Source organism: Apostichopus japonicus, chromosome 19 (genome assembly GCF_037975245.1).
Source record: "Apostichopus japonicus isolate 1M-3 chromosome 19, ASM3797524v1, whole genome shotgun sequence".
NCBI classification, from domain to species: Eukaryota; Metazoa; Echinodermata; class Holothuroidea; order Aspidochirotida; family Stichopodidae; genus Apostichopus; species Apostichopus japonicus.
The window spans coordinates 8,231,866-8,259,140 of record NC_092579.1 but is presented as its reverse complement, the minus strand read 5'-3'; the positions used below and the strand labels follow the sequence as shown (position 1 = coordinate 8,259,140).

Sequence of the window (27,275 nt, the reverse complement as noted above, 5' to 3'; positions counted from 1 at the left end):
GACACAATTTAGCGATGAACACCAGTAGGTTTGGTTACTTAGTCCGAACCCGTTCAATCTTCAGGGACAAAATTCTCTAACGCTGCTGTCCAAGGCCAGAAATTGACGTCAACTTGACTCAATTCCTCATTTTCTCCTAATATATATATAATTCTTATAATACACTTAACAACTAAGTGACAAACTCTCACGGTCTACTATCATGGAAAACCATCTGGTTTTGTTTTGTCACTGATTCGTAATATCGGCGCTCAATGGAGTAGGCCTATGTCAAACCAGACAACTCCCTGGTCAGACTGATAAGACTGCAGTAATAAGCAACTCCAGCACCAAACGGATTCCTGGGAAAATGTAATCTGTTCACTCTAGAATTTAGCCACTTGTGCTTATTGTGTGTCAGAATAGGCAAAAATCAACACATTGACTAAGGCCTATTATTACTTATTATGAAACTCACAACTTAAATATTACTATACGATGACCTTTCGAGGCAGTACGTTCGATAGGCTGGGAACATCATTTTAAAACGGTAGATAATTATAACCATCTTTGCGTGCATCTTGATTTATTTAAACAATTTCCAAAAACGAAATCAAACTTTGGTGGTTCCAAATTTCAAAATGGGTAGTTAAGACGGGTGCCATTGTGCGTGAACAAACACATAGAGGGGCTCGTCCACATTTTAGCTCACCAACAAACCAATGATGATAAAATGAAAAAGGTTGATAAATTGAAAACTATCCTGCCGCCCTCTATTTATATTCTGTTTGTGGCGGAGGCATCGAGAGCCTGAGCGCGGCTCGGTCTTATGCTAGTGTAGTTTTTAAAGCCATACGTTATAGCATTGTATCTTATGTATATCAGTGCGTGCGCACAAGTAGTCGGCTGCTAATGCGTGCCATGATATAGAGATATGTTACGGCGCTATACGGATTCTTTGCCATAGAATTCCACTGATATAATGTACGCATATAGTTTTGTTTACAATTCCAGACCGGTGTATATTGTCTACACGTCGTACAATAACGTTCGCTAATAGAACCCCAAGCTATTTCTGCAAAGTCTTACGCTCTAGATAGTTATGTATACTAGGCTAGTAGCGCTGGGACAGGCACGCACTGCTGGTACAACTATAAGGTGGTTACTTAGCAACAGTACCCGGCTTCCAGTGCCAATTGATTCCTAGCGCCGAATACAGCACACGCTTACTCAGCGCTACGTATATTTGGGTACAGAAGTTATTATGTGCGCCGCATAGTGAAACTTGTTCAAGGTTTACGCCCGAAACGCTGCATGACGTCATACGCGCTATTGCGTAATAATAGCAGTACCACGAAACATATCTTCGCATTATATTCCAGCACAGTATAGTAACTGTACGTGAGATATCGTTAGTTTCGAGCACAGAGAGATAGGAGCGACACATTTACTTCAAACGGCACAACCTTGTATACAACCGCCAAACGGTCACCTACCATACAGTGAGTAGCGCATCTAATCCCACCCTACGTCACCCTATCCCTGTAAATGTTCTTTCACTGTCAGGTTTTTTACGTATTTAGAAACATTGTAAGTTACTGCAGTCGTTGCAATCACTACTAGCTAGGCCTGCATCAGTTATTTACAATAGGGCATACAAATCCTCCCGACCCGATTTCACAAATGCTCACACCCTACCTACCTACTGTACCTACCCTTACCCCGTTCCTGACCTCCCTCTATTCGGCATCGTTTTAGTGAAATATTTTTGATTCGTTGCGTCACATAACATTGCATTGCTTGCTACTTTAACTTGCCTGTGAGTGTATAGGCTGCATTGCTTGCTGCTTTAACTTGCCTGTGAGTGTGTAGGCTAGGTGTATAGGGTAAATACACACTATAGGCCTAGTATCATTCCGCGCATATATGTCTAAAGAGGGTATTACTTCTATACATATGCGTAGGAGGCGGGGGGAGGCTGGGGGATGCATCCCCACCCCCACCCAAATGTTTTGTGAAAATTCGGCCAATATGCTAAGAATTTTCCGGGCACCTACTGAAAGAAGAAGAATTTGCAATGTTGTTTTCAATCGTTAAATTTACATTATTATTATCATTATTATTGTAACGACTTCCCCAATAATTCTAACCAATATGGAAGGGTACTAACATACTAACACGGAAAATGGTTGTATGTTATTGGCATGTGATGTAATAACCGATGAATGCCTATATGAGATGCACGTTAACATGTTGAACGAGAGCGGAGCGCGCGAAAAATTTTGGTTATATTTTTCGGGCAAGTCGTTACAGCCCCCCCCCCCCCCCCAATCAAATTAAGCTCCTACGCCTATGCTTCTATAAAAGTATAAGTGTTACACGGTAGTCAAATCACATGGTTATTAAGACCCCATTCTTCAGTCACCTCGACACCTTCTCGTATCCTTAGCAACCCTTCACCTGCCCAACTGCGCATCCTTCAAAATTTACTCTGCTGTTACCTCCAGACTCCATAGATTTTCTACTTGGGTATACGGTACCCCGCTATGATCATTACCTATATGTACATCACTTTGTAGTGTACAAATTAACTATATCGTGGAAGTATTACTTCAATGCTTATATTTTTGTGCTCATTTTGAACACGTCCTTTAAGCAGGGAGTTGTAACTCCCTGATTCATTCAAGACATTACTGTATTTCATCAAATTGTATATTATATTAGCGAAACACAATGACGGATGCAGGATGTTTCAATTAGTATTATTATTCGTCGGTTTCATTTCAGATACATAATACAAAATGTACTTCAGCTGACTTTTGTTAAGTTTGTGTTATATAATTCATTAGTCTTTGCAGATGTTTGCTTTATTGTTGTTATCTATTATGATTGGAAATAGAGTAAAAACAATAAATGATCGTCAAAAGATACTGTATAATATTTCCCGTAGCCTTGATAAACTGCATATCACTGCATATCACACATGATTTAAATAAACAGCTATGTGTTTCTTTGTCTGTGTTTATTTTATGTGTGCGTTTCTTTGTTTTTCTTCTAGACTATTGATTTTACTCCAATAAGGTAAATTAAATATACAACTGTCGACTTTTTTATGTATTTTTAAATATATAAATTTTGTTTTCATAAAATGCATGATATTTAATACAAAAGTCAGAATAAAGGCCGATATTTCAAGATAAAATGTTGAAATTCCGAGATAAAACATCAACTCCAAATTGCGAAGCACAGCTTTGTCTATCGACAGTTCATGTCGAAACTTCGAGAAAAGCGATTAAAAAGTTAAACATTTTATAGAAGAAAAAGTCAAAATGTCGAGGAAGCATTCTGAAACTATTTTGAAACAGATTTTGAAACAGAATCGAAATTTCGAGGAAAAAAGGTCGATAAAACAATTTAACAATTTTCGATTGATATCGAAAGTAGAAATAGAATAAATATTGCGAGGGTTCCAGGAAAGGCAGGAACTCATAACGAAATAGTAGAAATTTTGTTAAGAAAGTAGATATTTCGAAATATAATATTTCTCCAGAACTTGTCAGATAAAAATTGAAACGTCCTATATCCCGTGTGGGTCATTACGTCATCTTCAAATCTAAACTTCTTCTAATGAGATCCCAACTCCCCAACCCATCGCCACCCCTCCCACCCCTCCCCATCCCTCCCCACTCCTCCCTCCCCACTCCTCCCACCCCTCTCCACCCCACCCTTGAGTTTACTTTATGGTTTAAGGTATAAAATCCATAATGCAGATAAATTCAAAGCAATATATTCCAGCATTTTAAGACATACATGGGTGGGGAGGGGGCATTTTCATTTATGAGTATTCCAACAATGTGGTCTAATGATAGGGTTAAAATGGAATAGTCGGAATTGCTTTAATTACGTATGTGAAATATGTGTCTGTGTAGGGAGGGGGGGGGGTTGTTAACGACTCACTCTATATATTCCGTCCCCCAAATTCCATGATTTGAATGTTTGTGAACAAACGGCTGTCCTTAATGACATTTTCTTCAATTAATCATCAAGCGTGCACATAAAAATAACAAAAGGTTTCACTTTGCATTATTACAAAAATGAAAAAATGTAATTCAATCTAATTGGCATTTTTATGTTATTTTTTTTAACCCCTCCCCGTCCCTACCACCTCTATCGCCCATGCATACAGGAAACTACATTGATAACGATACTTGTAGTCTATACATCCGATCCGATTTAAATGAACATTCAGATAACTTGAACTCAGCTTTAATTATTCTCATATGATATTTGAAATTATATTTTATATCAAATAAATTAAATGTTCAGATACGTCTATTTTAAATCCAAATAACCATGCATAATATTCTTCATATTATAGTTCTTCTGCTCATAAAACTAGTTTAACGATATATTTGGTATTTTATTATAGTTTGGTTTACTTCCGCGTGAATTCGGTCAAATTTGGGTTATTAATTAGAACAATTGCATATATTATTTTTCGATTACATGATTACTTTGTTATTCACATACCAATGTACGGGGTGCCTGAAGTATACTTGTAACATTTTCATTGATGTCGTTCATATTGTTTGAAATAAATATCAACATAATTAGTAGACTCTACATGGATATTAAAACAATGAAATAAGTTAATGATCAGCGTATTCTATTTGTCTTTTGTTCCAAATTTCCTCATCCCTTTCCCGCATCACTTATTTCCTCCATCATCAACCCCCGATAACTCCATCTGCATGAAGTTCTTTGATGGATAACCTGAACACTTTTCAAAGCACGAATAATCTGCGTGCTGTTCTTATTATCAGGGATTAAGATTAAATTTATCTCTTCTAACATCAAGCTAAAGTTCCTATATACAGTCCAGTCAGTTTATATAGTGTGTGAAGTTTCCATTTAATCCTCTCAGGTTACACCTCATTACCAGGGAATTGTGTCCAGTTTGTTCCTTCCTGCCACCAGGAAACACCAGTCAAATTCTAAACACATCACCTATCATGAATATTAAATCCACCACCCTTTGAAGACATTCTTCAGAAACGATACGCTAACAAAGTGTTACAAAGTTACTCTTATTGATCCACTTTCGCGAACAAAGACAAGTTGCTAAGAAACCGCTTTTAGTACATGTGTTTCTTTTATCGAACTCGTCCCGCGCATTTATTGTAATTTTCACATTCGTATTCAGGGCTTCGGATTAAAGATTTATATAACAATGACTTGTTTAAATTCAACTCACGCTATATGGACAAGTAATACAAAGGAGAACAAAACACACTCAACGGGCCACCGTAGAACGATGAATAGCGTCCTTAGCAACCAAAGTCTAAAGGCCAGCCAAGAAGCCCCGCCTACTTAGAACTTGTAGTCTGTACGAGACAACATATGACCTATGTACTTGCACCATGGTTTCCATAAACACAAAGCTAGATCAGCTTCTATATCCAGCGGGTCTACAGTTCGCACTCCCAGTGTTGATCAAGTTGCACATGAGTGTCACAAATCATATCCCAGAACTGCGTTAAGTTACTTTACATCGGAACAATTTCAGCGATCAAAGTCGTTTCTCTTCCATTGGAGTTTGATTCTAACTATATTATTTCCACCATGCAGGATTATTACGGACAGACTATGACAGCGAGCTATTTCTCGGCACCAAGAGTCGGAACAGGAACCAGCTACCTACCACCTCTACAAAGCACCATGCAGGCCTCATACAAGAGCTACGCCCCACCTTTCAACGTTAGCCATTCCCTGAATCTACCGTGGAAACCCAGCACATACTACCGGGGAAGCCAGAAGAGTATGCCGGTAGCGATCAGCGCCCCTGAAATCAACCCCAGCCACCTATACCGGGATGACGTTGTATCCCGTGTACCCCCATTAATGCCTTCTGCTCGCACCGCCCTATTCTCAAAGTACACCCCTGCTGACTGGTTCAAGAGCAACAATACCAACTACAGGACCTCCGATATGACCCGCAGCTCAGCTCAGAAACTGCGAGACGAGAATATCCGAATCTGCCACGACACCGATGCTCGGACCGTGAAAACCCAACAGACATCGAGCAAAAATCTCGGGAACCGTCTTCAGGATGTCAACTTCTGGAAGTCCGAGTTAAATCACGAATTGGATGAGATGGCCAAAGAAGTTAATGATCTCAACACTTGGAAGAACAGATTGGAAAATGCCCTGAAGGAGACAGAGGGACCTCTCCAGATAGCCCAAGAATGCCTCTTCAACCGTGAGAACCGACAGGGTATCGACTTGGTCAACGACACCGTAGAAAAGGAACTGCTTAGGGTGAGAATTTTTAATTTTTAATTTATTTTCTACCCTTCTTCTTTCTCATTAATTATATTAGAGGTTATTTGCCAACAACTGCTTATGTGGAATGCTTTTGTCGAATAATTGCATGATTCAATCGTCAATATACACCACCCCCCTTGCCATATTTGATATGGATATGCCGGAGGGTGGGGGAAGGGGTTGGAAATTAAATAGGGTCAATCCCATTCGTCACATATGGGGGCAGTGGCGTAGGAAGGTACTTTTGAGTGGGGGGGCTGAAGACTTATGGCCGGCCTGGGGAGGGGTCTAAGGGGAGGGGGATTCCCCCTCCCCTTTGGATTTTTTTTGCATTTCCAGGTGCCCTCAGATGCAATTTGGTGCAATATAGCACACTTCAACACCCACTCCATTTTGTAAACTTAATTTTGCATTTTCACCTGGCCTTAGATGCAATTTGGTGCTCCAAATGAGATTTTTTTTCTCATTTGGAAATGAAAAAGGGGTTTTCTGACTTGCGAAGCGGGGGGGCGGAATGATACTTCCGCCCCTCCACATTTTTCACTGGGGGGCTGGCGCCCCCCCCCCCAGCCCCCCGGTTCCTACGCCCTTGTATGGGGGTTAATTTCATCAAGTAGCGTATTACGAAATTCATAATAAATTACACATTTTTCTTTACCAATATGATTGTGAAGTGTAAATAAAACCGTTTTAAATAATATGCAACTTCCCCAGCATGATTCATTAGAAGGGAAGTGGAGGGGGGTGGGGGAATTTAAACACTTATGTACCAGATGAAAGTAAATGTTTTCTTTACAGAGCAGTTAAAGATTTTGGAGAAAATTCGTAACATTAACTTGTATACTGTATGACAGTGTGTATAAGAGGTTGAATTTAATGTCAGCCTATAGGTTGGAGGTGACGATTCATAGATTAGGAAAGGACAGTGTTACATAGTCACATAATAATTAAAATTGTTTGCAACAGTAAAAAAATGTCATTGTGTTAATATCATTAAAAAAAAATGAAGTAGTTAAACATGCATAAATTCCCCATAACTACTTTCGTATTCACCAGCAGTATAGCAGTGCAAACGATTTACCTTAAACTGAGTAAAATGCCATACCACTATTGTATATAGAATCCGCTTACACGTTGTTAAGGTTAACAGTGCAATATAACACAGTATCTCCATATATGCTATTCTGACGATTTGACGTTATAATGCGCAGATTTCGACTTTTCATCTTATTGGCAGTTTCTCTGAAAACAGACAGTAGCACATAAAGAAGCAGTGTACAAATAATGGTTAAACCGTATGGCAGCTTCTTTATCATGGGTTTTCAATTAATATCCATTCATAAAATATCGTATTCAAGAACAGCTATATATCTTCAGTGTATGGTGGGCTTATTAGTTTTCGGTTACCGTGACAACCGCTGGTACTTCGTCCCTTACTTATCTGTTTTTATGACAGTGTCTAATCAAACAAAACTAACCACTAGATCAAACACCATCGATTGTCATTGGAGCCAATGACACTGATGTCTAAAGTGGACAAATTGTTGACTTTCGGACTTTTTAAAGGTTAAAGCTTGTCAAAAGTCGTTTTCAGTATTTCCTCAACAGTACATTATAGGCCCATTAAAGTTGTTTAGTAATAGGGTTAAAAAGGGGTACAAAACAGGGGAAGGGAGGCGGAAATGGGAATAATCAAACGGGTGACCCCGTCAGCTGAAGGACCAAATACAACTATACACTGATAATATAAGACAATAACGCAAGCACGTTTCTGCAAACCGAGCATGCGCACATTGAAAAAGACTTATCGAATATTTCGCTGTGAAAGTTGTGTGTTTACGTTGGGCAGTAACATTTTAATCAAGCTGGGTTAACATCCTGACATAACAGACCGTATGAACTAATCTAAGAAACGGTAGGGATGAGTATTATAACTGCGGTCATTCGAAGGTACATTAATTAACACACACATTTATTCAGAAATAAAAAATAATAAAGAAGTATTGAACTCTGTTAATCTGTCTGTAAACCGCTAAACTCTGTGTTTATATTCACCATTCCTGTTGTGACTTTGGTGTTCAATATTTAAGCAACATATACTGTGTGTATTTTCATTAGTACTCTGCCATGTAAAGTTCGAGTATTGTATTACAAGTCACATTATTATAAGCCAACAATACAGTTTTGTGAACCTAATAAAAACTATGTATCCCTTATACAAGCGGCCGGCCTGTTTTATTATCTTCCAATTTTATGATACAATGAATCAAAGTTTGACATATCTCTTAATAGAATGTTGTTTGCACATGTCTTGAAAATGACTATGATTTATAAGCGATGAAGTTGTTATGAAAAATTCTAAAATTGTCTTTTCCTATACTTTGTCTTGTCCGTTCATCGACTAATAACATCCGGAAAAGCGACTAGTCACCATGACAACTGTTTGATGATCGATTATGCTTCCTTCGTTCTGACGGTCATAATTATCGTGAAAGTCACATTTATATCTTTATCTAGGTACCCGACGTCAATGGTTAATATATATATATATATATATATATATATATATATATATATATAAATATATATATATGCCCTCCCCCCCCCCCGTTGTTGTTTGTTTGTTTGTTTCATTGTTTGTTTCATTGTTTGTTATGTTGTGTACAAACTGAAAACGATTATCACGGGTGGCATATTTTGTTTTCTTCTCGTTCAGGAGGTAGACACCATCCGTAGAAGTCAGGATAAGCTGAAGGCAATGATTGACAAAGCAAACACGCAACTGAGGTAAGTTAAAGGTGAAACGTTGGACACGTCATATGACGTCAGAGTTTTAAAATAGTAACGATTTGTGTGCGAGAGAGTGCGCAGTGGTTGTTCTATTTTGTTGTCCCAACTAACCAGATCCGAAATTTTACCTTTATTTACTCTAATTAATGTGAATATGTCCTGGCAATCTTGTGGCAATCTTCTTTTACTTAACGCCCCACCCTCTTTGAACAACGACATACCCTCTTTAAATAGTCATGCAAACTTTGTTAGCGTTATCGCAACCTCCGTGCTTCATCTCGTTAATTTTTTTTTGTAAACATGAAATATGATATCATTGGTGAATGGCCACGAATTTTAATATTTTTTTATTTCCAAATACATTTTTCTTTCCCGCTTGTACCACTTAACACCCCACACCCACCCCTCCCCCCCCCCTCACACACACACCAACACTTCTCCACAATATCATCATACCTAACACCTGTAATTAATGCTATTCTCCCAAGGTTCCCCAAAACACAGTTAAGAACAGTACACCGACTTGCATAGTAATTACGGTTTTTATTGTAAATAGCAGCAACTGGAACATTGTATTACCACAAAGCGTACCAGCATGTCTAACAACGATAACCTTACATGCGGAATAGTAGTAAAAATACTAAATATTAGCTATATCTCTTCGTGTGGCCGCATCTTCTTGGTATGTGTTATATATTAACGTTGTGGACTTGACCTTGCTACTTTAGGGGTCAGACAATCTTCATGTGACTAGCTGTCTATACTGCTATAGGTTACATTGCAACGGCGTGGCAAAACCACATCTATTGAACTATTTCAACCTGGTTGTCATTTGAGCATTTCCCAAAATTTAACTAATACGCTTGTGCAGACCAGGCAGTGGCGTCGCCAGACATTTCAATGTTGGGGGGGGGGGGGCACAGCACTTAATTAGGGGGGTGCACAATGTTTATTTGGGGGAGTGGTCTAAGGGGAGGGGTGGGAAATTTTTGATTAATTAACGGTCCTTAGATGCAATCTGGTACACAATTTTGCTTGAATAACTTTATGTTCAAGAAGTTTCCGGCCTAATCTGTCCGATATTTATGTTTTTAATTTGAGGCAGATAAAAGTTTTTGTTTTTATTTTTAACACTACAAAACGCATCTGGGGGAGGGCACGTCCCCACCCCCAGGCCACCTCTTGGTGACGTCACTGTGTCCAGGAGGGGTCAGTGGGCATTACAGTCCCTGGATCGGGGTCAACTAGGAGGGGGTTTGAGGGAAATGTGGGATAAAGAATTACGTTTCTTTTAATTCATAATATACTTCAGGAAAAATGATCTCTTCAAAAAAGTGCCATGGTTCAACGACAAGAGACCCGATCTCTCAACGTATGTACGTTATTGTTTTCCCGGCACGTTTGTTTGTTCTTTAATTAAAATTAATGACATCAACTCTGCTAGACATACCATGTTTATGATAACATGGCCGAAACGTTGATGAAAGGGAACTAGTGCTGAGACGTAACTAAATTAATAAGCCCGATTTAGTTCACTCAATTGGGAACGTAATTAGTTTTGATCCAGGTTTCATACACCACATAGCCTATATTAATGAACTCGAAACATTTTAGTAATCATTTTACTGAATGGTTAAGCCGTATACGTAATAGTAAACAACATGCTATTGTGCTTCTCCAGAGGTTTTTTTGTTGTTGCAATTTTATATTTATCTTCCTCCATTTTTCAGTATGAACCGTGCTGGACAACATGAACTGGAAAAGGACTTACAGGATAAATTCAGAGCCATAAACATCGACAATAAATGTCACCAGCTGAGTAACACCAGCCCAGGATTAGGTTTTCATCGTGGTGTCGAAGGAATCGATCAAACGTAAGATATTATGCTTCTTTTCTTTTCATTTCTATTTTTTTTCGTTGATGTTAAAATTTTCTTTTCTTTTTGATTCTGTTTCTTTCATTTTCGTTTATGTTTTTTTTTCCCTGATATGTTAATCGTGTACACGTCATCATCAATGATGTACAAGCAGCTAGACTAGTTAACTTGCTAAAAGCAGCTAGTTTATAGCTGTGAATTAAACGATGCCACTGGTAGCGGAGAGGGGAATGGGGGTTGGGGGGGGGGTTGGTCTTAATTCCCTATATGTAGATAATGCAAGTCCCATAGAGAATGGTCACGTAAGGAAATCTCTAAGCTATTTTTTAAAAGTGTTGCATGCATACACATGGCATTTGCAGTTACATTCAACAATGTTAGGCCCTATCTACTAAGTGATATTCCTGCAAACATGTAGCATTAGGTATATTGCAAAACAGAAACCATTAGCACCTTTCCGACAATTCCCATTGTTTACCTTTTCGTGAGCGTGTTCCATTCTTTCATTGTTTACAAAACCCATGCAATGAACTAAGCAGGATTTACTATCATGGTATTGTGTTAAATACTCAATGTGTATCGATCCGGTTCCGCTACGGATGGCTTGATACACTGCATGCTGTTGCCATCGCAATGTCATGGCAACGCTCCCCCAGCTCGAAACTCCCTTGAGAATATGAATAGGTCACGATCACATCCGAAGGTCTCCCTCTCTTTGTATATACAGGCTGTACCTACAAATAAAAAATCTTAGAATCTTAAACTTTCTGGTCATCTTGATATTATTATTATTTCTTCTATTATTTTATACGAGGGTGGGTGTTGGGGTGGGGGTTGGGGTCGGGATGTGATCATTCCATCATAGTTCCAAACCATCTCTTATCACCTCACATTACCCTGTCGTTAAATTAAACCAAATTTAGAGCAGAGAGGTATTTAGGGAAGGATAAGCAAAATGTTACTTTCTGAGGGCCTTACGATGAACATGGCGTATATCGGTCAATCGAATGGAATATGACACTAATGTTACCGTTTGAACCTCAGTTTGTACATATATTGTCGTTATAATATTGTAACAAAACTGCAAAGTAATCAACTGCACATCATTGTACAGACTTGGTAAAAATTGTGTATGTTAAAATATGTTGATACTAGGCTGTACAGAGTGTAGACTGCCTGCAGAAATCACCCATGAAAATGAATGAAGTCGATACAGCCTGTGCGTTTCGTGGTCGTTGACCGTGACGCATAGTTTTTGAAATCATACTATAAAGTTGGATACCTTATCTGTCGTATCGAATATAGCAAGTTGTCTGCTAATGCGCGCCACAATGTTATACTGGAGAGGAATGCAGAGCGATGAAACAGAACTCTTCGCTACCAGAAAATCAATAAATAGTCCGTCTGCCATGAATAGAGTGAGTTTAAACCATAGACCACTCAAGCCGTCTCACAGATGTTTTCTTTCAAGAACAGAAAGAGGGGCTCTTTACTAACATCATCATTGTTGAAATACAGTCATTTATAAACAACGTTTTGTTTGACCAGTATAAGATACTTGAGACTTTCTATGCAAACATTTAACCACCAGGTGCGCCGTGTTTACGCTGTAGGTCATTCCTTCAGCATCACAGTATTGTGTTTCTTGTTTGTTTTGTTTTTCTTGTGTGTCTGTGTTTTCTTTAGAGTGGGGGAGTCGGAGGTGGGGGGGCGCTATACCAATGGTGTGACAACTGCCCCTTCTATAGTAACTCTTGTAGATTTTGTTAGCATTTTGGCCTGCACACTTATTATCAATGTATACGGGGTCACAAGGGTTGAGAATTGGACCAGGTTGTTACGTATTCATGCCCATGCTCTGTTGTGAGTGATATTTCTTTAAAACGGGTATCATATAGGTTCTTTCCGATATACTAAACTAAAGTAAGTTGTAAAGACTGCTGGCATCTCACAATTTCTTTTAATTATTGTACTTCCCCAAACACTGTAAGTGGTGCTTTGTCACATAATGTCATTGTTTATTGCTATATCGAAGTGGTGCACCCTCAGTTACTACAAACTACGCTTCTACTTGTTCAAGTCTACGTCATAATGTTTATGTAAAATAAATCACATTTTCGACAATAAAACAGAAATATTACCTTAAAAAATTAACCATCATGATGCAGCTTACTATCGAGGGTTTTATTATGCAAATTAGAAGAACGTATAACCTGTTATTTTATATTAGTTTTAGTTTTCATTCCTATTTTGGTTTATTTTTCCTTAAAGTGTTTCCTTACCAGAGTCGTGGGCTAAGTTTAGCAATGACAACATCTTACGTTCGCAGCGAGAAAGGAATGCCTCGAAGGGCTTGAGATCAGACTCCGATAGCGTCATGCAGGAGACTTCGAACGAAATGTGGACTCAGCACAATAACGTTAATGTCTCATTCGACGGAAGAATTGCCGAAACAATGGATGCACGAAATAGCATCCAAAACCATCTGGCTAAGGTAAGTTGTATTACTCAGAAATACACCAGTGAGGTAACACAAAACAAAATTTAATATATATATAATTGTGTTCAGACACATCGACAAAGGCATGTTACCATATAGTGATTGGCTCCTGAGAGTAACCTAGCTTTAAGTAACCTAACGTATAAACTATATAGCCATCTGACGAAGGATAAATACCTGTACTGGAATGATAAAGCATAACATGCAGTATAAAATTAATCTGTATACAGGGCGTGGCGAGAGACACGACAAGGGGGGGGGGGGGAGGTGCTAAAAACCTATAGCACCCGGGATAAAGTAAGGCGTCGGGGAAAATATGCTGGGGACTTGGAAAATAAAGAATGCAAAAATTGGTCACCCTAGGCGCGGCCTAGCCTCATTGTACACAGCTCTCGTACATAATCATGCATGAAGTTTTGACTTTTGACTTTTTTTCATTTTACGCAGGTCTTGCAAGAAATCAACGAAATGGAGAATAACATTTCACTTTTACGCAAGTCTATCAAGGATAAGGAGGCGCCCATGCAAGTTGCACAGAGCCGCTTGGAGAACCGTACCCGTCGCCCTAATGTCGAACTCTGCAGGGATCAACCACAGCACAGGTAAGCCCTTCATTGATTAAGCGATCTTCAAACGTCCGAAAAAGTACCAAAAGGTGAACTTGAAGCAAACTGGTGTGACGTCATAGTAACAAACTGATAATCAGATATATATCCGTAATTTTATTTTTCACGCTATTTTATTTATTTATTTATTTATTTATTTATTTGTTTTACCTCGGGACTGTATACAGGAGGGATGCAACATTATCCATTAAGTGTGAAGTAGAAAAGTGAATGGAAAGTTAAAATGAAAGAAATAGTAACAATGTCGTCAATGTATAATATATGCCATTACATTGTTCAGTAAGGAGGCGCATAATACACCTCATATATGGTTTTACCTAACATATTATATATATATTATACCAATCAAAATTGAACTTTCCCACAATATATATCATTCAATACATGTTTTTTTTTCCATTTCCGTTCCATTTCGTTTCGTTTCATAAAACTTTTTTTCAGACTCTTTCATCTTTAATATAATACAAAACAATATACAACCATAGTTGAGACTGGGGAGTGATTACAAAAAGCTTGCAAACATCTTGTAGGTGTAATCACCCGGAAACACTATACTATACGTAAAGAAACAAACTTAACAGCATAGAGAAGTAACAAGTAAAAATATGGGAAACAAAACATGATTTTAATTTCATATACTGAATATATATATATATATATATATATATATATATTTTTTTTTTAATTTTCAGACTCGTTAGTGAAGTTGGTGAAATCTACGAAACTGTTGACATTCTTCAAAACCGTCTGCGAGCTGCCGAATCTGCGCTGCAGGAGCTGGTTCGCACTAAGAGTACCTTAGAACACGACCTGCAAGTGAAGAACAACAGTCTGTACCTAGACAAAGAGAAGTGCATGGGGCTACGTAGAACATACCCAACGACAGCCAAGCTGGCTGGTTACCGCGGCCAGTGACTTAATCATTGTTTAGAAGAAGAAGAAGAAACAGGAAAACACGTATTAACTTAAAATATTTTAGAAAGAAGAAGCAATTTACAGTTTAAAACAGATATCTTAAATCTCTTAAACCATATCCTTGTAATTAGATTTGAAAATATTTCCAATTGATAATTTAAATGAGCTGAAATTCAACATAATTGATCACGTGATGTAAATAAAGACAATTGTAAATTAAAACAGTAATGGAGTTCAAGACATAAAGAGTCTTTTTCGGGGCAAGAAAACAATTTCGACTGAAGACAGAAAATCAAATATGTTTATTTTTGGCACTATTAATGCCATAAACTTATTTGGTCTTTTGGGCAAAATCTCGGATATGATAATTTTCACTGCTCTATACATTTCGACCCTTCACTGCTAAATCAAAATTTAAACAATAACGACATTGGTGGATGAGAAAGTGCCGAATATGGAATCGTACAAGAGGTGTTAAACTGGTGGTTGGGTTCAAATTTACGATACCCTATAAACATACCCTATAACACACTGGTATACCGTTTTACTCCAGAGGAACATTTTTAAATTTTTATCAAAAGTTCATTGCTATCAACAAGAAGAAGACAAGTTGGCTACACAAAAGTGACAGATTAACACGATCTTCAGCCCCAAGACACCGCATGCCAACCCCCCCCCCCCTCCCCCGCTCGCACCCGCCCCTCTCTCCACTAATAAATATTCGCAGGGGTATAGAAAGAGAAGTTTGGTTTGTCTTGCTTGGATGTGTTAATAGTGGCCCGTAAATGCTAGGGTTCCCCTTGCTTCATCGGCTGCCATTTGAGACAAAATCCAACAGTGTTAAATGTTTAAGCAGCTATAGTATAGTCGCAATAACCATGCATACTTGAGCCATAACGAGGTATCAATTTCCCCGACATGTGTGCTATCCCCGAATATAATCTTTTATCCAGCTTTGTGATTTGGCTTCCAATTATTGTTGTTTATTCATATTTAATTCAATTAAGTTAATAAATATGCAGGCGAAAGATTTGATTCAAGGAAGGGGGAGGGGGATATCGAGATATTGGTCCACTAAGTATCAAATTCAAGTAGTATAGTGGAAGTGATGCACATTTTATCTGATGTAAAATAAACTCACGGATTAATTTAAGAATATAAATAAAAATCTCGGTAGATGATGACGGTTATTGTATATTTTGGCTTTAATCGAGTAACTTTTCATTATACATTCCTATAACGAGTACTGAACAATATTCGCTTTCTTTCCTTTTCTTTTACCTTTATACAAAAATGGTATACATTCCTGCTTATTAATATTCATATCGCTGGCATGTATTTTACTAATATATGAACAGAATAATTCAAAGAAACTACATCATATAGAAACCGCCAGCAGTAGGATCTTTGTATTATTTTAGTAGTGTGGATTATTTATTATGAGAGGAGGAGGGGGGGGGGGGATGGGAGGAAAAGAAGAGGTGGAGTATATATTTATATATATATATATATTATTTATATATATATATATATATATATATATATATATATATATATATATATATCCAAAACAACCCATTATCAAAACCAGACTTGAGTAACCTTCTTTGAGTATGCATCACATAAAAGGTTGCCTAAAATGGTATACGTTTCCACAGCTTTAATAAATAATGCATATTTTGTTACAAACAGCTTGTTCCTGTGAGCAAGCAGAACTTCCGTTTCCGTTGGCCATACATACGTGTATTACCTAATTGAGATGTTACTGCCTTGTAAATATGTAATTCACCAGCCTTCCCTCAATTTGATGTGGAATAATAATGCACAAAAAAAATTTACGTAAAAAATTACAATAAAATTTTCACTGAAACTGCTAATTATTTTCATTTTTGTCATTTTTTGAGCTTCACATCTATTGATGCATCCATTTCGAAATAGAAAGAATAGAACTTTCTTATAGAATATAATTTCAATCTAAAAGCAAGTGAAAAGGGTGACTTATCAAAAACGGTCAAGTTAGATTTATAAAGCATATACATACAGTTTTATACAGTTAGGCCTGATGAGTTAAAGTACGAAGTACTCTATACTATAATAGACTAATCTTGATGAGTTTAAAATTATTAATAAAATTAAAGAACTTCGTGATCCATAGAAATAGTATTTTTGTTATCAAATATGGAGTTTATTACTCCTTGATTGGTTTCTATTTGATCCTTATCCGCCGTCGTGAAAGAAGTTATATAGTAATTTCAGAAATGCAACTTTCAGAACAATCTATACTTAAATTAATAATTATTGATGCATGCAATTATGTGTAATGTATTCAATTGTATTGTACGATATACAATACAATGCCACGTAAGGTTGTTGTATAAAGAAGTTAATCAAAACAAACACCTCTATCATTAATCCCAATATGCTGTTAATTGATTTTGCTTCGCTTTAAAGAAGAGGAGAAACCTTATCCACTCAACTTCAGCAAATCGTCATATTTGTTGTGTTATACCGCGCATTCATATACGTGACATCTTGATCATTAAATTGAAGCGACATAAAGATACCAACAGTTGAGAAAAATACGCTTAGGTACAATAATTGAGACCCTCTGTTCGTCGTATCGACGACTTGCACAATTTCATCCCAAAAGAGAGCATGCGCTGCTGATTTTAACTTCAAAACGTTCGAATGTAACTGTAGGCCAAGGTAGTTGACACTCATGCCACCACTTGCGAAGATATATAAGAAGAGCGCCATCGATATCTCGGACAGTACTAACCATCGGAGAAAATTTTGAGTTTTCATGATCGACAAGTCCGTCGCACAAACTTGATAAAGTAAGTACTGCCATGTGATGTGTGACGTCAATCCAATGACGATCACGGGGAAGGTTAGCAAGAAATATCCGTTACAGAAAGTTTTAAATAGGTTATAATCTGCAAATGCACATAGAATCGCCCCTCGGCAACGATCAATGTGACCCTCGAAATCCCGGAGGTACACTAGGATGAGAGAAAACTGCCTCTGGAATGATACCCGGATGAAGTAGATGAGGTAGACGAACAGTCCCCAAGTCTCCATCATAATAATTCCAAAGAGGGCAGTCGTCACCACGTGACTGTCAAATTCACACTCGCTTAGGTAGAAATAAATGATGGCGCGGTAACAAGAGTTTAAGAACGGCCATAGCATACAGAGGAAGAGAAAATATTTACCAGGCATTCCTTTGGAAGAAAATAAAAATAAAGGAAAGTCATTTCAAAGAGACCGATGGAAAAATGTGAGAAAAAAACAAGAAATTTAAATACCGGAAAATTTACCTATCCGTGTAATACTAGAACATTTTTTATGATTGATATTATATTTAAAGTCACGTGTTGAGTACTCCATCCATAACCTCAAAGTTTAAAGCCTAAATATTTGTACATTCACATTGTAAGTCAGGGGTTTTCATTCATATATTACTCGAAAATTATCAATGTTCAGATTAGCTGATACGAGATTTAAATATATAAAAAATAAATAGGCATATTTAACATGAAATTCTTGGAATTTTCTTCCGGGTTGTTTTTTTTCCTCTCATGGTTGCTGTCGTGTAATATTAAAAACATATTTTTTTCTAGTGTTCATTACGTGTACATACTTTAATTGCGTGTACGAAAAGAAGAAAAAACCTTTATTGACTTTTCTGTATATCTGAGAAATCTTTCTTTCTTTTTTTGTAGATAATGGAAATAAACTAACCTTTAGTCGGTAAATCCAAAAGTTGAGCTCTTTTAATGAGATATCTCACGTTCCAAGTTGTCGCCCACGCAAGGCAAGGAACATCCCCTTTCATATGACTTCGAAGTTTTGATAACAGCGCCACCAAAAAGTATGACGCAAGAAGCGTCAGCAAACACAATTTATTGATTAAGTTGATGATTTCTTCAGAATGAGCCCACATTTTTACCATGTTGAAAATGATGTCGTAGAAACTTGCTGAGAGGAAAACGGTTATCATCCCCATGGAGAGAAGACCGCTTCCTTTATGGTTCCATCGCGTGACACCTGTTGAGAGAATCCAAACGTATAACCGCTTGCACCTTTTTGTTTTATTTTTATTTTAGACCCTCCTGCAAGCAGGAGCTCGCGAAGAAGCCTCGTTGGCTTATCAAAGCCGCAAGCTGACCGAAGTCAGTCTCTTACATTCATATTTAACGTCCGTGATTATGAATTGTCAATTGTCAACAACTCTGTAACTGGACGACATACATTAATCTTGGAGTCACTCGAACCGGGGACCTTATGATTGGAAGGCACCGGCGTTAACCACTGAGCTAACACTCCACGAGCAACATTCCACTAAGAAGCTTGGAAATGATGCAACGTTAGACGACCATAAATTTCCCACCGTACCAACACAACAGCGAATAATTTAGTGATACTACTTTGGATTCTCAGCCTATCCTCGCCAGAAAAGCACATTACAAATTAATGTCATAGATTTTCAAACATTTTAGGTTTCTTCATTTAGTATAGAACTACATTGTGAGTGCGATCTTATAATAACAAATGGTTTCGGGAAAGTTTCAAAACCAACCCAAATAACTGCTTTAAGATAATAGTAATATGAATATGATTGGCAATCCTTCTAGCCTTGCATATCTCATCGCACGATGTGGCTATTTGAGCTTTGACGGCGGACGTTATGACGTCATCACTCACGGTGGCTAGAATTCCAATACCCAGGTAAAGGCTATGTACATCCAATAGCCAAAGTTTGATATCGATCGGCTTCCTGTTTGCGATAACAATAATATACACATATATACTTTTTTCTTTACTATGCGACCCCCGAAATGGTAAATCAATTCATGGCATTGTGTTACCACGTGCATTTCACCCCTCCACCCCCCCCCCCCCTCCATCCCTCAGGTTATTATACACACTAGTATGCAACACATTTTGTTTCAGCTAAACGATGGGTTTGATGTAGGAGGCATCTAACTGAGAACTTATGATACAAATTCGGATTTCGTCCATGCATGCATGCTAGTGTATACATTCGTTATGTTTATGTTTACTCTTAAGCCCGGGTCGCGAAATTATTTTTCCCACTTCGACGCGGCCACATGGGCGTGGCTTATGAAATACGTCACAGGCCGGCAAGTTTGTGACTTCGACTTCGAGCTCTTACGTATAGCTCTTTAATAATATACTCAGCTAATATACTCAGGCCTAATATACTCAGGCCTAAGACATGACTTCATGAGATCCATGATGATGTGCGACTGCTCCTCCCAGTCAATCGGGTCTTATGGAGCTCTTGAGGTAAATTCCATCACAAAATCAAACTGGAAAAGTTTGGAAAAGAACCTCCCGTGACAGCAGGGTCTGGGAAAGTTATAAATGAACCTCCCGTGGTATTGATTATTATACTTCATATTACACCAGGTAGGCCCACTGACCTTTCAATGCTAGAAACCTACAAAGATACATGTATTCTATTGTGCCCCATATTGTTTTATCCATCATTCTAAATTATTTGTTCATTTATAAATGAACCCCCTTTTAAACGGCAGTAAGGAGCCTACGTGCTTTCATCATTAGTTCGTATTGTTACGGACTTGAAATATTCTACCCATTTTATTAAACAGTTGTCACTTGCGTCTGTATTAACTATAACCAGGGAGCTGTTACTGTTAGAGTAGCAGCTTTCTGCTATAACTATGCCTAAATAGCAATGTCCCTCTGTACTATACTATTTATTATACTGGTACGTGTACTAGAATCCCTGACATGTAACTTAATTGAGAACTTTCAGCACCCAAACAAACACCCGAGAGATATCACTTCATAGTCTGTGACGTGGACCAATAAGCCGTAACAACGACCGATAGTCCACGCCCATTATGCTAATATGGCCGCGTCGAAGTGGGAAAAATAATTTCGCGCCCGGGTCACATCTGCGCGATTCAACACGCGATTCAACTCGCAATACAATTGAAGGTTGAATCGCGTAGTTAGACACGGGTATCAACTTGTTGCGCAATAAAAGTTGCGCCGTCGATTTGCAATAGAGCAATGTCCTAATCAGCGCAACTTTTCTGATTCGCGTGATTTTAGTTGCGAGTTGAATCGCGTGTTGAATCGCGCAGATGTGACCCGGGCATTGCGTCGGTGGTTAGCTAGGCATAATTCTGGACTTATTTAAACCTCATTTTCACGTGGGTTAATTGATATATTTTGACTCTTATGCGTTTCTGTCAACATATGAGTAATAATGAGATCAGAACAAAAACAACCGAAACACAAATATGCATATCCTTTATTTTGAGCCAAAAAATTATTGCTTTCGCTCTCGTTTAACGTAACTTGGGAGATTTACACCAGGATCCTTTTTTTATATTTCTGTATTGTATATGTGTAATTACAGTTTTTTATTGTACGAATCGTTCTAATCAAATATAAACAGGAATGATTGTTTTTTTTTTAAACTTTATATTAGCCTCCTTTTATCGTTATATGCACATTTTCTATTTATTCTGGTTGGTATTCTTCACGTTGTTATATATATATATATATATATATATATATATATATATATATATATATATATATATATATATATATATATATATATATATATATATATATATATATATATATATATATATATATATATATATATATAAATATTCGTCACGTGTAAAAAGAGTGATTGAAATCACGTTAGTGTATCGTAAGCCCCCAGACTGCTCAAAGTGCTTGAACCCGGAAAGAAAAGCCATATCCTTATTGAGACTATGACAGTGTGAACGTACTTTAAGGATCACTACGACTCCCTTCAAGCTTTCTTATTATGGTCACACAGATTACCCAGGATATATATATATATATATATATATATATATATATATATATATATATATATATATATATATAAATATTTAATATATATATATAAATATTTAATATATATATAAATATTTAATATACATGTACATATATAATATACATATATAAATAAACATACCTATATAAATTAAAATACGTATATATATATATATATATATATATATATATATATATATATATATATATATTATATTTATTAATATTGTGTCATTGTATCAAGTGATCGAATTCAGGAACGTCGTTACAAGGAAATCACACATTTCAGAGAATTAAGAGCGTCATTAACTTATCTACTTACAGAAAAAAAAAAAATTGTGTATTTCTTGAGCTGTTTGTGCATGTGATAGCGATGTAGACATTAGTTATTTGAGGGAGGTTCGCGGAAATACGATATGATCATTAACCTTACGTGAGTCTAATTAACGAAATTTATTTTGCTTTCCTGAAAACAACATTGTTTTACCGGTTAGATATTAAAAAACGCCAACTATTGTCCATTTCAAAGACGATGACGTCAGAATTAAAGGTTTGCAACCCTCTAATTATCATCATTCTTTTGTTTATTTGATTTATTAAGGATGCTCCCTTTGGGAGATATTATAGTTCGTTAAAAACTCGTGCTTGGTGCTGTCATCTTGTGAATCTATATGATGTCACAGTGCCAATGGAATATATGAAACCTTCCTTTTATACTTTTCAATTAGGTATAGAATGTTAACAGTGTTTGACACTGAAACCAATACCATTTTTGGTGGTCACTTTAAGAGCTTCAATGTTTTTTAACTTCAGTAAATTCATTATATATATATATATACACACACACACACACACACACACATATATATATATATATATATATATATATATATATATATATATATATATATATATATATATATATATTATAAATATGTATATGTATATATATATATATATATATATATATATATATATATATATATATATATATATATATATATATATATATATATATATATATATATATATATATATATATATATATATACTTTGTAAATCTTGGTTATAACCTCGCTAGTAAGATTAATATTAAACTAAAAGCGGAACATTTTTTACATAATAATGACAAGGTATGCCATTCCATATTTACATATCCAGTAACAGTAGAAGAAGTTTTAAAAGTTGCTCACACAAATGTGAAACCAAACAAAGCAGCAGGCTATGATGACTTTAAGCCATGTATTATCAAACAAGTTATCCCATACATTGTAAAGCCTTTAACTCATCTCTGCAATATTTCTTTTAACACCGGCATTTTTCCGGATAAGCTTAAAATAGCAAAGGTAAAACCAATCTTTAAAAAAGGAGACCCCAGTCATTTTGAGAATTACCGCCCATATCTTTATTGTCAGTCTTTTCAAAAATCATTGAACGATTAATGTTTAATCGTATATACAGTTTTCTATGTAAATATAATGTTCTTAATAACGAGCAGTACGGATTTCGTCCTGACCATTCTACAGAATTAGCTTTAGCAGATGCAGTCAACAATATTTATAATAGTCTTGATAAGAATAATACCTGTGTAGGCGTATTTCTCGACCTATCCAAAGCTTTTGACACCATCGATCACAAAATATTACTAAGTAATTTTTTTTTTTTTATGGTATCAGAGGAACAACCCTAAATTGGCTAGATAGTTATCTTTCAAATAGATACCAGTACACTTTATATAAAAATTCTAAATCTGAACTTGCTAAAATCGCTTGCGGAGTTCCTCAGGGTTCTAGGCTAGGTCCATTACTATTTATAGTTTATATCAATGATATCGTTAATGTCTCCGATATTGCTAAAACAATATTATTTGCCGACGACACAAATATTTTCTTCGATTCCCAAAATCGACTCTCATCACATAAAACTGTTTCTACTGAACTAACTAAATTTTCCAGCTGGTTTGCAGCAAACAAATTATCTCTTAATATAGAAAAAACTAATTATATGGTGTTTAATGCTAGTCACTCATTCAGATGGGATCACAATATTACCATGAATGATAAAATTATTAATCGGGTTAACACTACTAAGTTCTTGGGTGTACACATAGACAATAAACTTTCGTGGCGTGATCACATATCAGCAGTCTGTAACAGAGTGGCTAGAAATACTGGTATTATATGCAAATTAAAACATTATTTACCTCCAAATATACTCAGAACACTCTATATAACTCTGATTTTACACCAATTAACTTATTGCACGACTATTTGGTCAGGAACCTATTCTACAAATCTTAATCACCTATGTGTCCTCCAGAAGAGAGCTATCCGCCATATATCACATGCTGCACCACGTGATCATACTAGCCCATTATACAAAAGATTAAATTTATTAAAACTAAATGATATTATAAGAGTCCAGCTTGCAACATTTGCATATAAAGCATGGAATGGATTGCTACCCGAGGCTTTTAAAGATTTTATATATAGTAATAGACTAATCCACAACCATCAAACACGCCATTGTAATAACGCCCATGTTTTATCCCAACGAAGTACTTTAAGTTCTTTTAACCCTCGTATTCGTGCTATAAAAACGTGGAATAATCTCCAGGATAATGTTAAGAATAAGCCTTCTTAGTCTGTATTCAAAAGGAATCTCCAAACTGTAATTATTTCTCACTATTGATGGATTTATTCTTGTGTGTGTTTGCGATTAAGATCATTATAAAGATTGTTAGGTTTGCTTATTAACATTATTAATTTCAAGTAGAGTCAATTCGATTATTTCATCATTGTAGATGCTACTATTAACTTTTCTTTTTCTATTCTTAAGTTTTTCTTTCTTTTTTCTTTTTGGGGATCATACTTTGTTAAGCCTTACAGGCTTTATAGGAGACTTCCCGTCACACTCTAAATTGTGATGAAACAAATAAATATACAAATACAAATATACAAATATATATGTATAAATGAAAAGATAATCTATATATTCACCATTTCACGTGTCATTTTTTGTGGGGAGTGGCCCCCCCCCTCCCCCGCCCCTCTTCCCGCATCCTCATACATAGCCAGGTTATATAACAGAGGCTTGAAGAAATCGGGAAAAGACACACTTGCTTTTGTCGTGCTTGATGGTAACTCAGTTTTCTGTTTATTGTGCTCTCTGGTGAATATAACCTACTGACCTAAAAGTAATACAATTCAGTTTCACTTTCAATCTGTTTGTATTGTTAATTGTTTGGAAAGTATTCAAAACAGAAGATATCAACAGAAGAGCAATCAATAAATGATAACTTTGACTATATCCATAAAATATTGAAGACACGAAATAGAATGCCATTGTTTGTGAATTCTTCCAGTAACTCATGTAAAGGCTAGTACAGAGTGTATTGCGTGGTATGGTTGTACAAAACTATAAACGGAACTGTTCTGTTCTGCCTTACCGTTATTATTAGACAATGATATGAACAAGGGATTACAATCCCATATTTCTTTATTACAATAAAGGATCTTTACTTTAGATGGACATGACTGTTATATAATCCAACAAGGAGAAAATGTGTTGGGCTCAGGTTATGTTTCATAACTTGCAACGTTTCAAGCTAGTAATATCTTGAAATGTATTCAATGCTTGAAGTTCTAATACTAACTCGATGAAGTCGTTAGCTCCTCGGTCGGTGCCGTTTTATGAGAACTGGTCTCTCAACACCCCCTCCCCCCCCCCGCCCCTTTGATAATTCACGACCAATGGAATAATGCTGGCCCGGTCCAAGAAAGAGAGCTGGGCCTTTACCTTTACTAAAACCATAATGGTGTCACTTTAGAGAAAAGGGCACCGTCATAATCTGGATATGAAGTACAGCTGTTCAGTTTTCAATTAGAAAAACCAGTTGTTAGTAGTAAACTAAAACAAACTTTAGGCATAAGCCATGTTAGAACCATCCAATTATTTTCGTGCAGAAATGTGACTAGCAGTTGTGATACGTTGGCTCAAAATGTATGAACCAATCCTGGGTGCCATGTGTCACTGACACGCTTGAACCGCTTATTGCTATTATACGGTTATGTATAACGACTGCAGAAGTATTGTTAGATTTTCAAAGGCAGCGTGTATACGTTTGTCCATGTAGGAACAGTTTATATAAAATTTCAATAACAATTATTTACAGTTTAATACCGACCATAAGCGCTAAAATTACCACTATTGGTTAAAAGAGTTTCCGAGTTTCCGAGATAATTTATTTTTCAAGAAAAAATGAAGATTACTGTACGAGTAGGGCTTATTGATCAATTTGATTATCAAAGTCTTGTCGCCCAGATATTTAACATGCTAATATTACCTGAATACAAATATTTAGTTGGAAAGCTTCGAGTCCTATTTTCTTTCTTTCTTTCTTCCAAATTCCTTCCTTTCAGAAATGTTGTTGTTTCAGGTTTTAGTATATAGGCGTTTGGGAGATCATCACACCATAGGCTATAACATCCTTTCACAGTTGTTTTCGTCATTTCTGTGACTTTTTTTTTGTGCACCCAATCCCCGGACGTACCGTACTTGCCATAAATCCATGATCTTCTTATGGTGTGTTTTTCTCTCTCGAGAGAGATGTTTTTATGGTACATAATTACGAGTACATTACGTTATCAGACAATATCACCTGTCGCAGTATTTGAATAACTGACATTACTCACCGATGTCTTCTTCCGTATATCTACAGGTCCTGCCAAAATAATCCCACCACTCAGTATCACAGACCTCACAGACCTCACAATCGCCATCTTGAATATTTACAGATAGATTCGATTTGGCCTCTTCCTTCCGAAACCGTTTGTCGTCGTTTCTATCGTAAGACAGAAGCAACGAATCAATCACTTCAACCTTGGTCCTTGGTGGGCCGTCTGGTCGGAGGCGCTCTTTCCTGTTCCTCATCAATTTATGGACGCTACATTTAAAGCATTTTCTGTCTTGAACGACCGATTTGTAATGGAACAGCCAAAGGCCTTTAACGATCAGCCAAAAAGCCACAGGAAACTTTTTGGCGGAAGGCGTAACTTTTTCAGTAGAAATACATATAGAGTTATACTTTGTAGTCGCCATCCGTTCAAGGCGTTATATAATTCCTTTCACGTTTCCACTAAGCTAAAGATGAGAAAGTTTCAGTGTGCATATATAGACAATAAATGTTACTTCTATGAGCGAAGCAGGCCGAATGATAGAAAACAATTGTTTACGCCAAGAGACAAGGAAGTCGTTTGAACTTGATTAAACAAAAAAATATTAGAGACTTGAGCAAGTTGAATTTGTGGGAAAACTGTCATATCATCAGTAATTAAATATAGGTGATGATAAACACATGTAAACGATAAAGGCATTGAAGACTAGCCC

General features: G+C 36.6%; 2 protein-coding genes across 3 annotated transcripts; one reads left to right on the top strand and one right to left on the bottom strand.

Annotated features, from left to right (window-relative positions):
• The first annotated feature begins 1,354 nt into the window (after window positions 1-1,354).
• Window positions 1,355-16,888, top strand: LOC139959880 (tektin-3-like). 2 transcript variants are annotated; one of them, XM_071957788.1, is made up of 7 exons: window positions 1,355-1,481; window positions 5,608-6,297; window positions 9,020-9,090; window positions 10,824-10,967; window positions 13,242-13,464; window positions 13,918-14,072; window positions 14,789-16,888. In XM_071957788.1, exons 2-7 carry the CDS (start codon window positions 5,626-5,628, stop codon window positions 15,009-15,011), a joined length of 1,488 nt encoding a protein of 495 aa, XP_071813889.1. In that variant the 5' UTR covers window positions 1,355-1,481; window positions 5,608-5,625; the 3' UTR covers window positions 15,012-16,888. The 2 variants fall into 2 exon arrangements, with proteins under 2 accessions (XP_071813889.1, XP_071813888.1); XM_071957787.1 differs by lacking the exon at window positions 1,355-1,481 and having other exon boundaries at window positions 5,410-6,297.
• On the bottom strand, window positions 15,810-27,275 carry LOC139959881 (uncharacterized). Its single transcript, XM_071957789.1, has 3 exons — window positions 26,582-27,275; window positions 18,756-19,061; window positions 15,810-18,235 (listed from the first exon to the last, which is right to left on the bottom strand). Exons 1-3 carry the CDS (start codon window positions 26,985-26,987, stop codon window positions 17,490-17,492), a joined length of 1,458 nt encoding a protein of 485 aa, XP_071813890.1. The 5' UTR covers window positions 26,988-27,275; the 3' UTR covers window positions 15,810-17,489.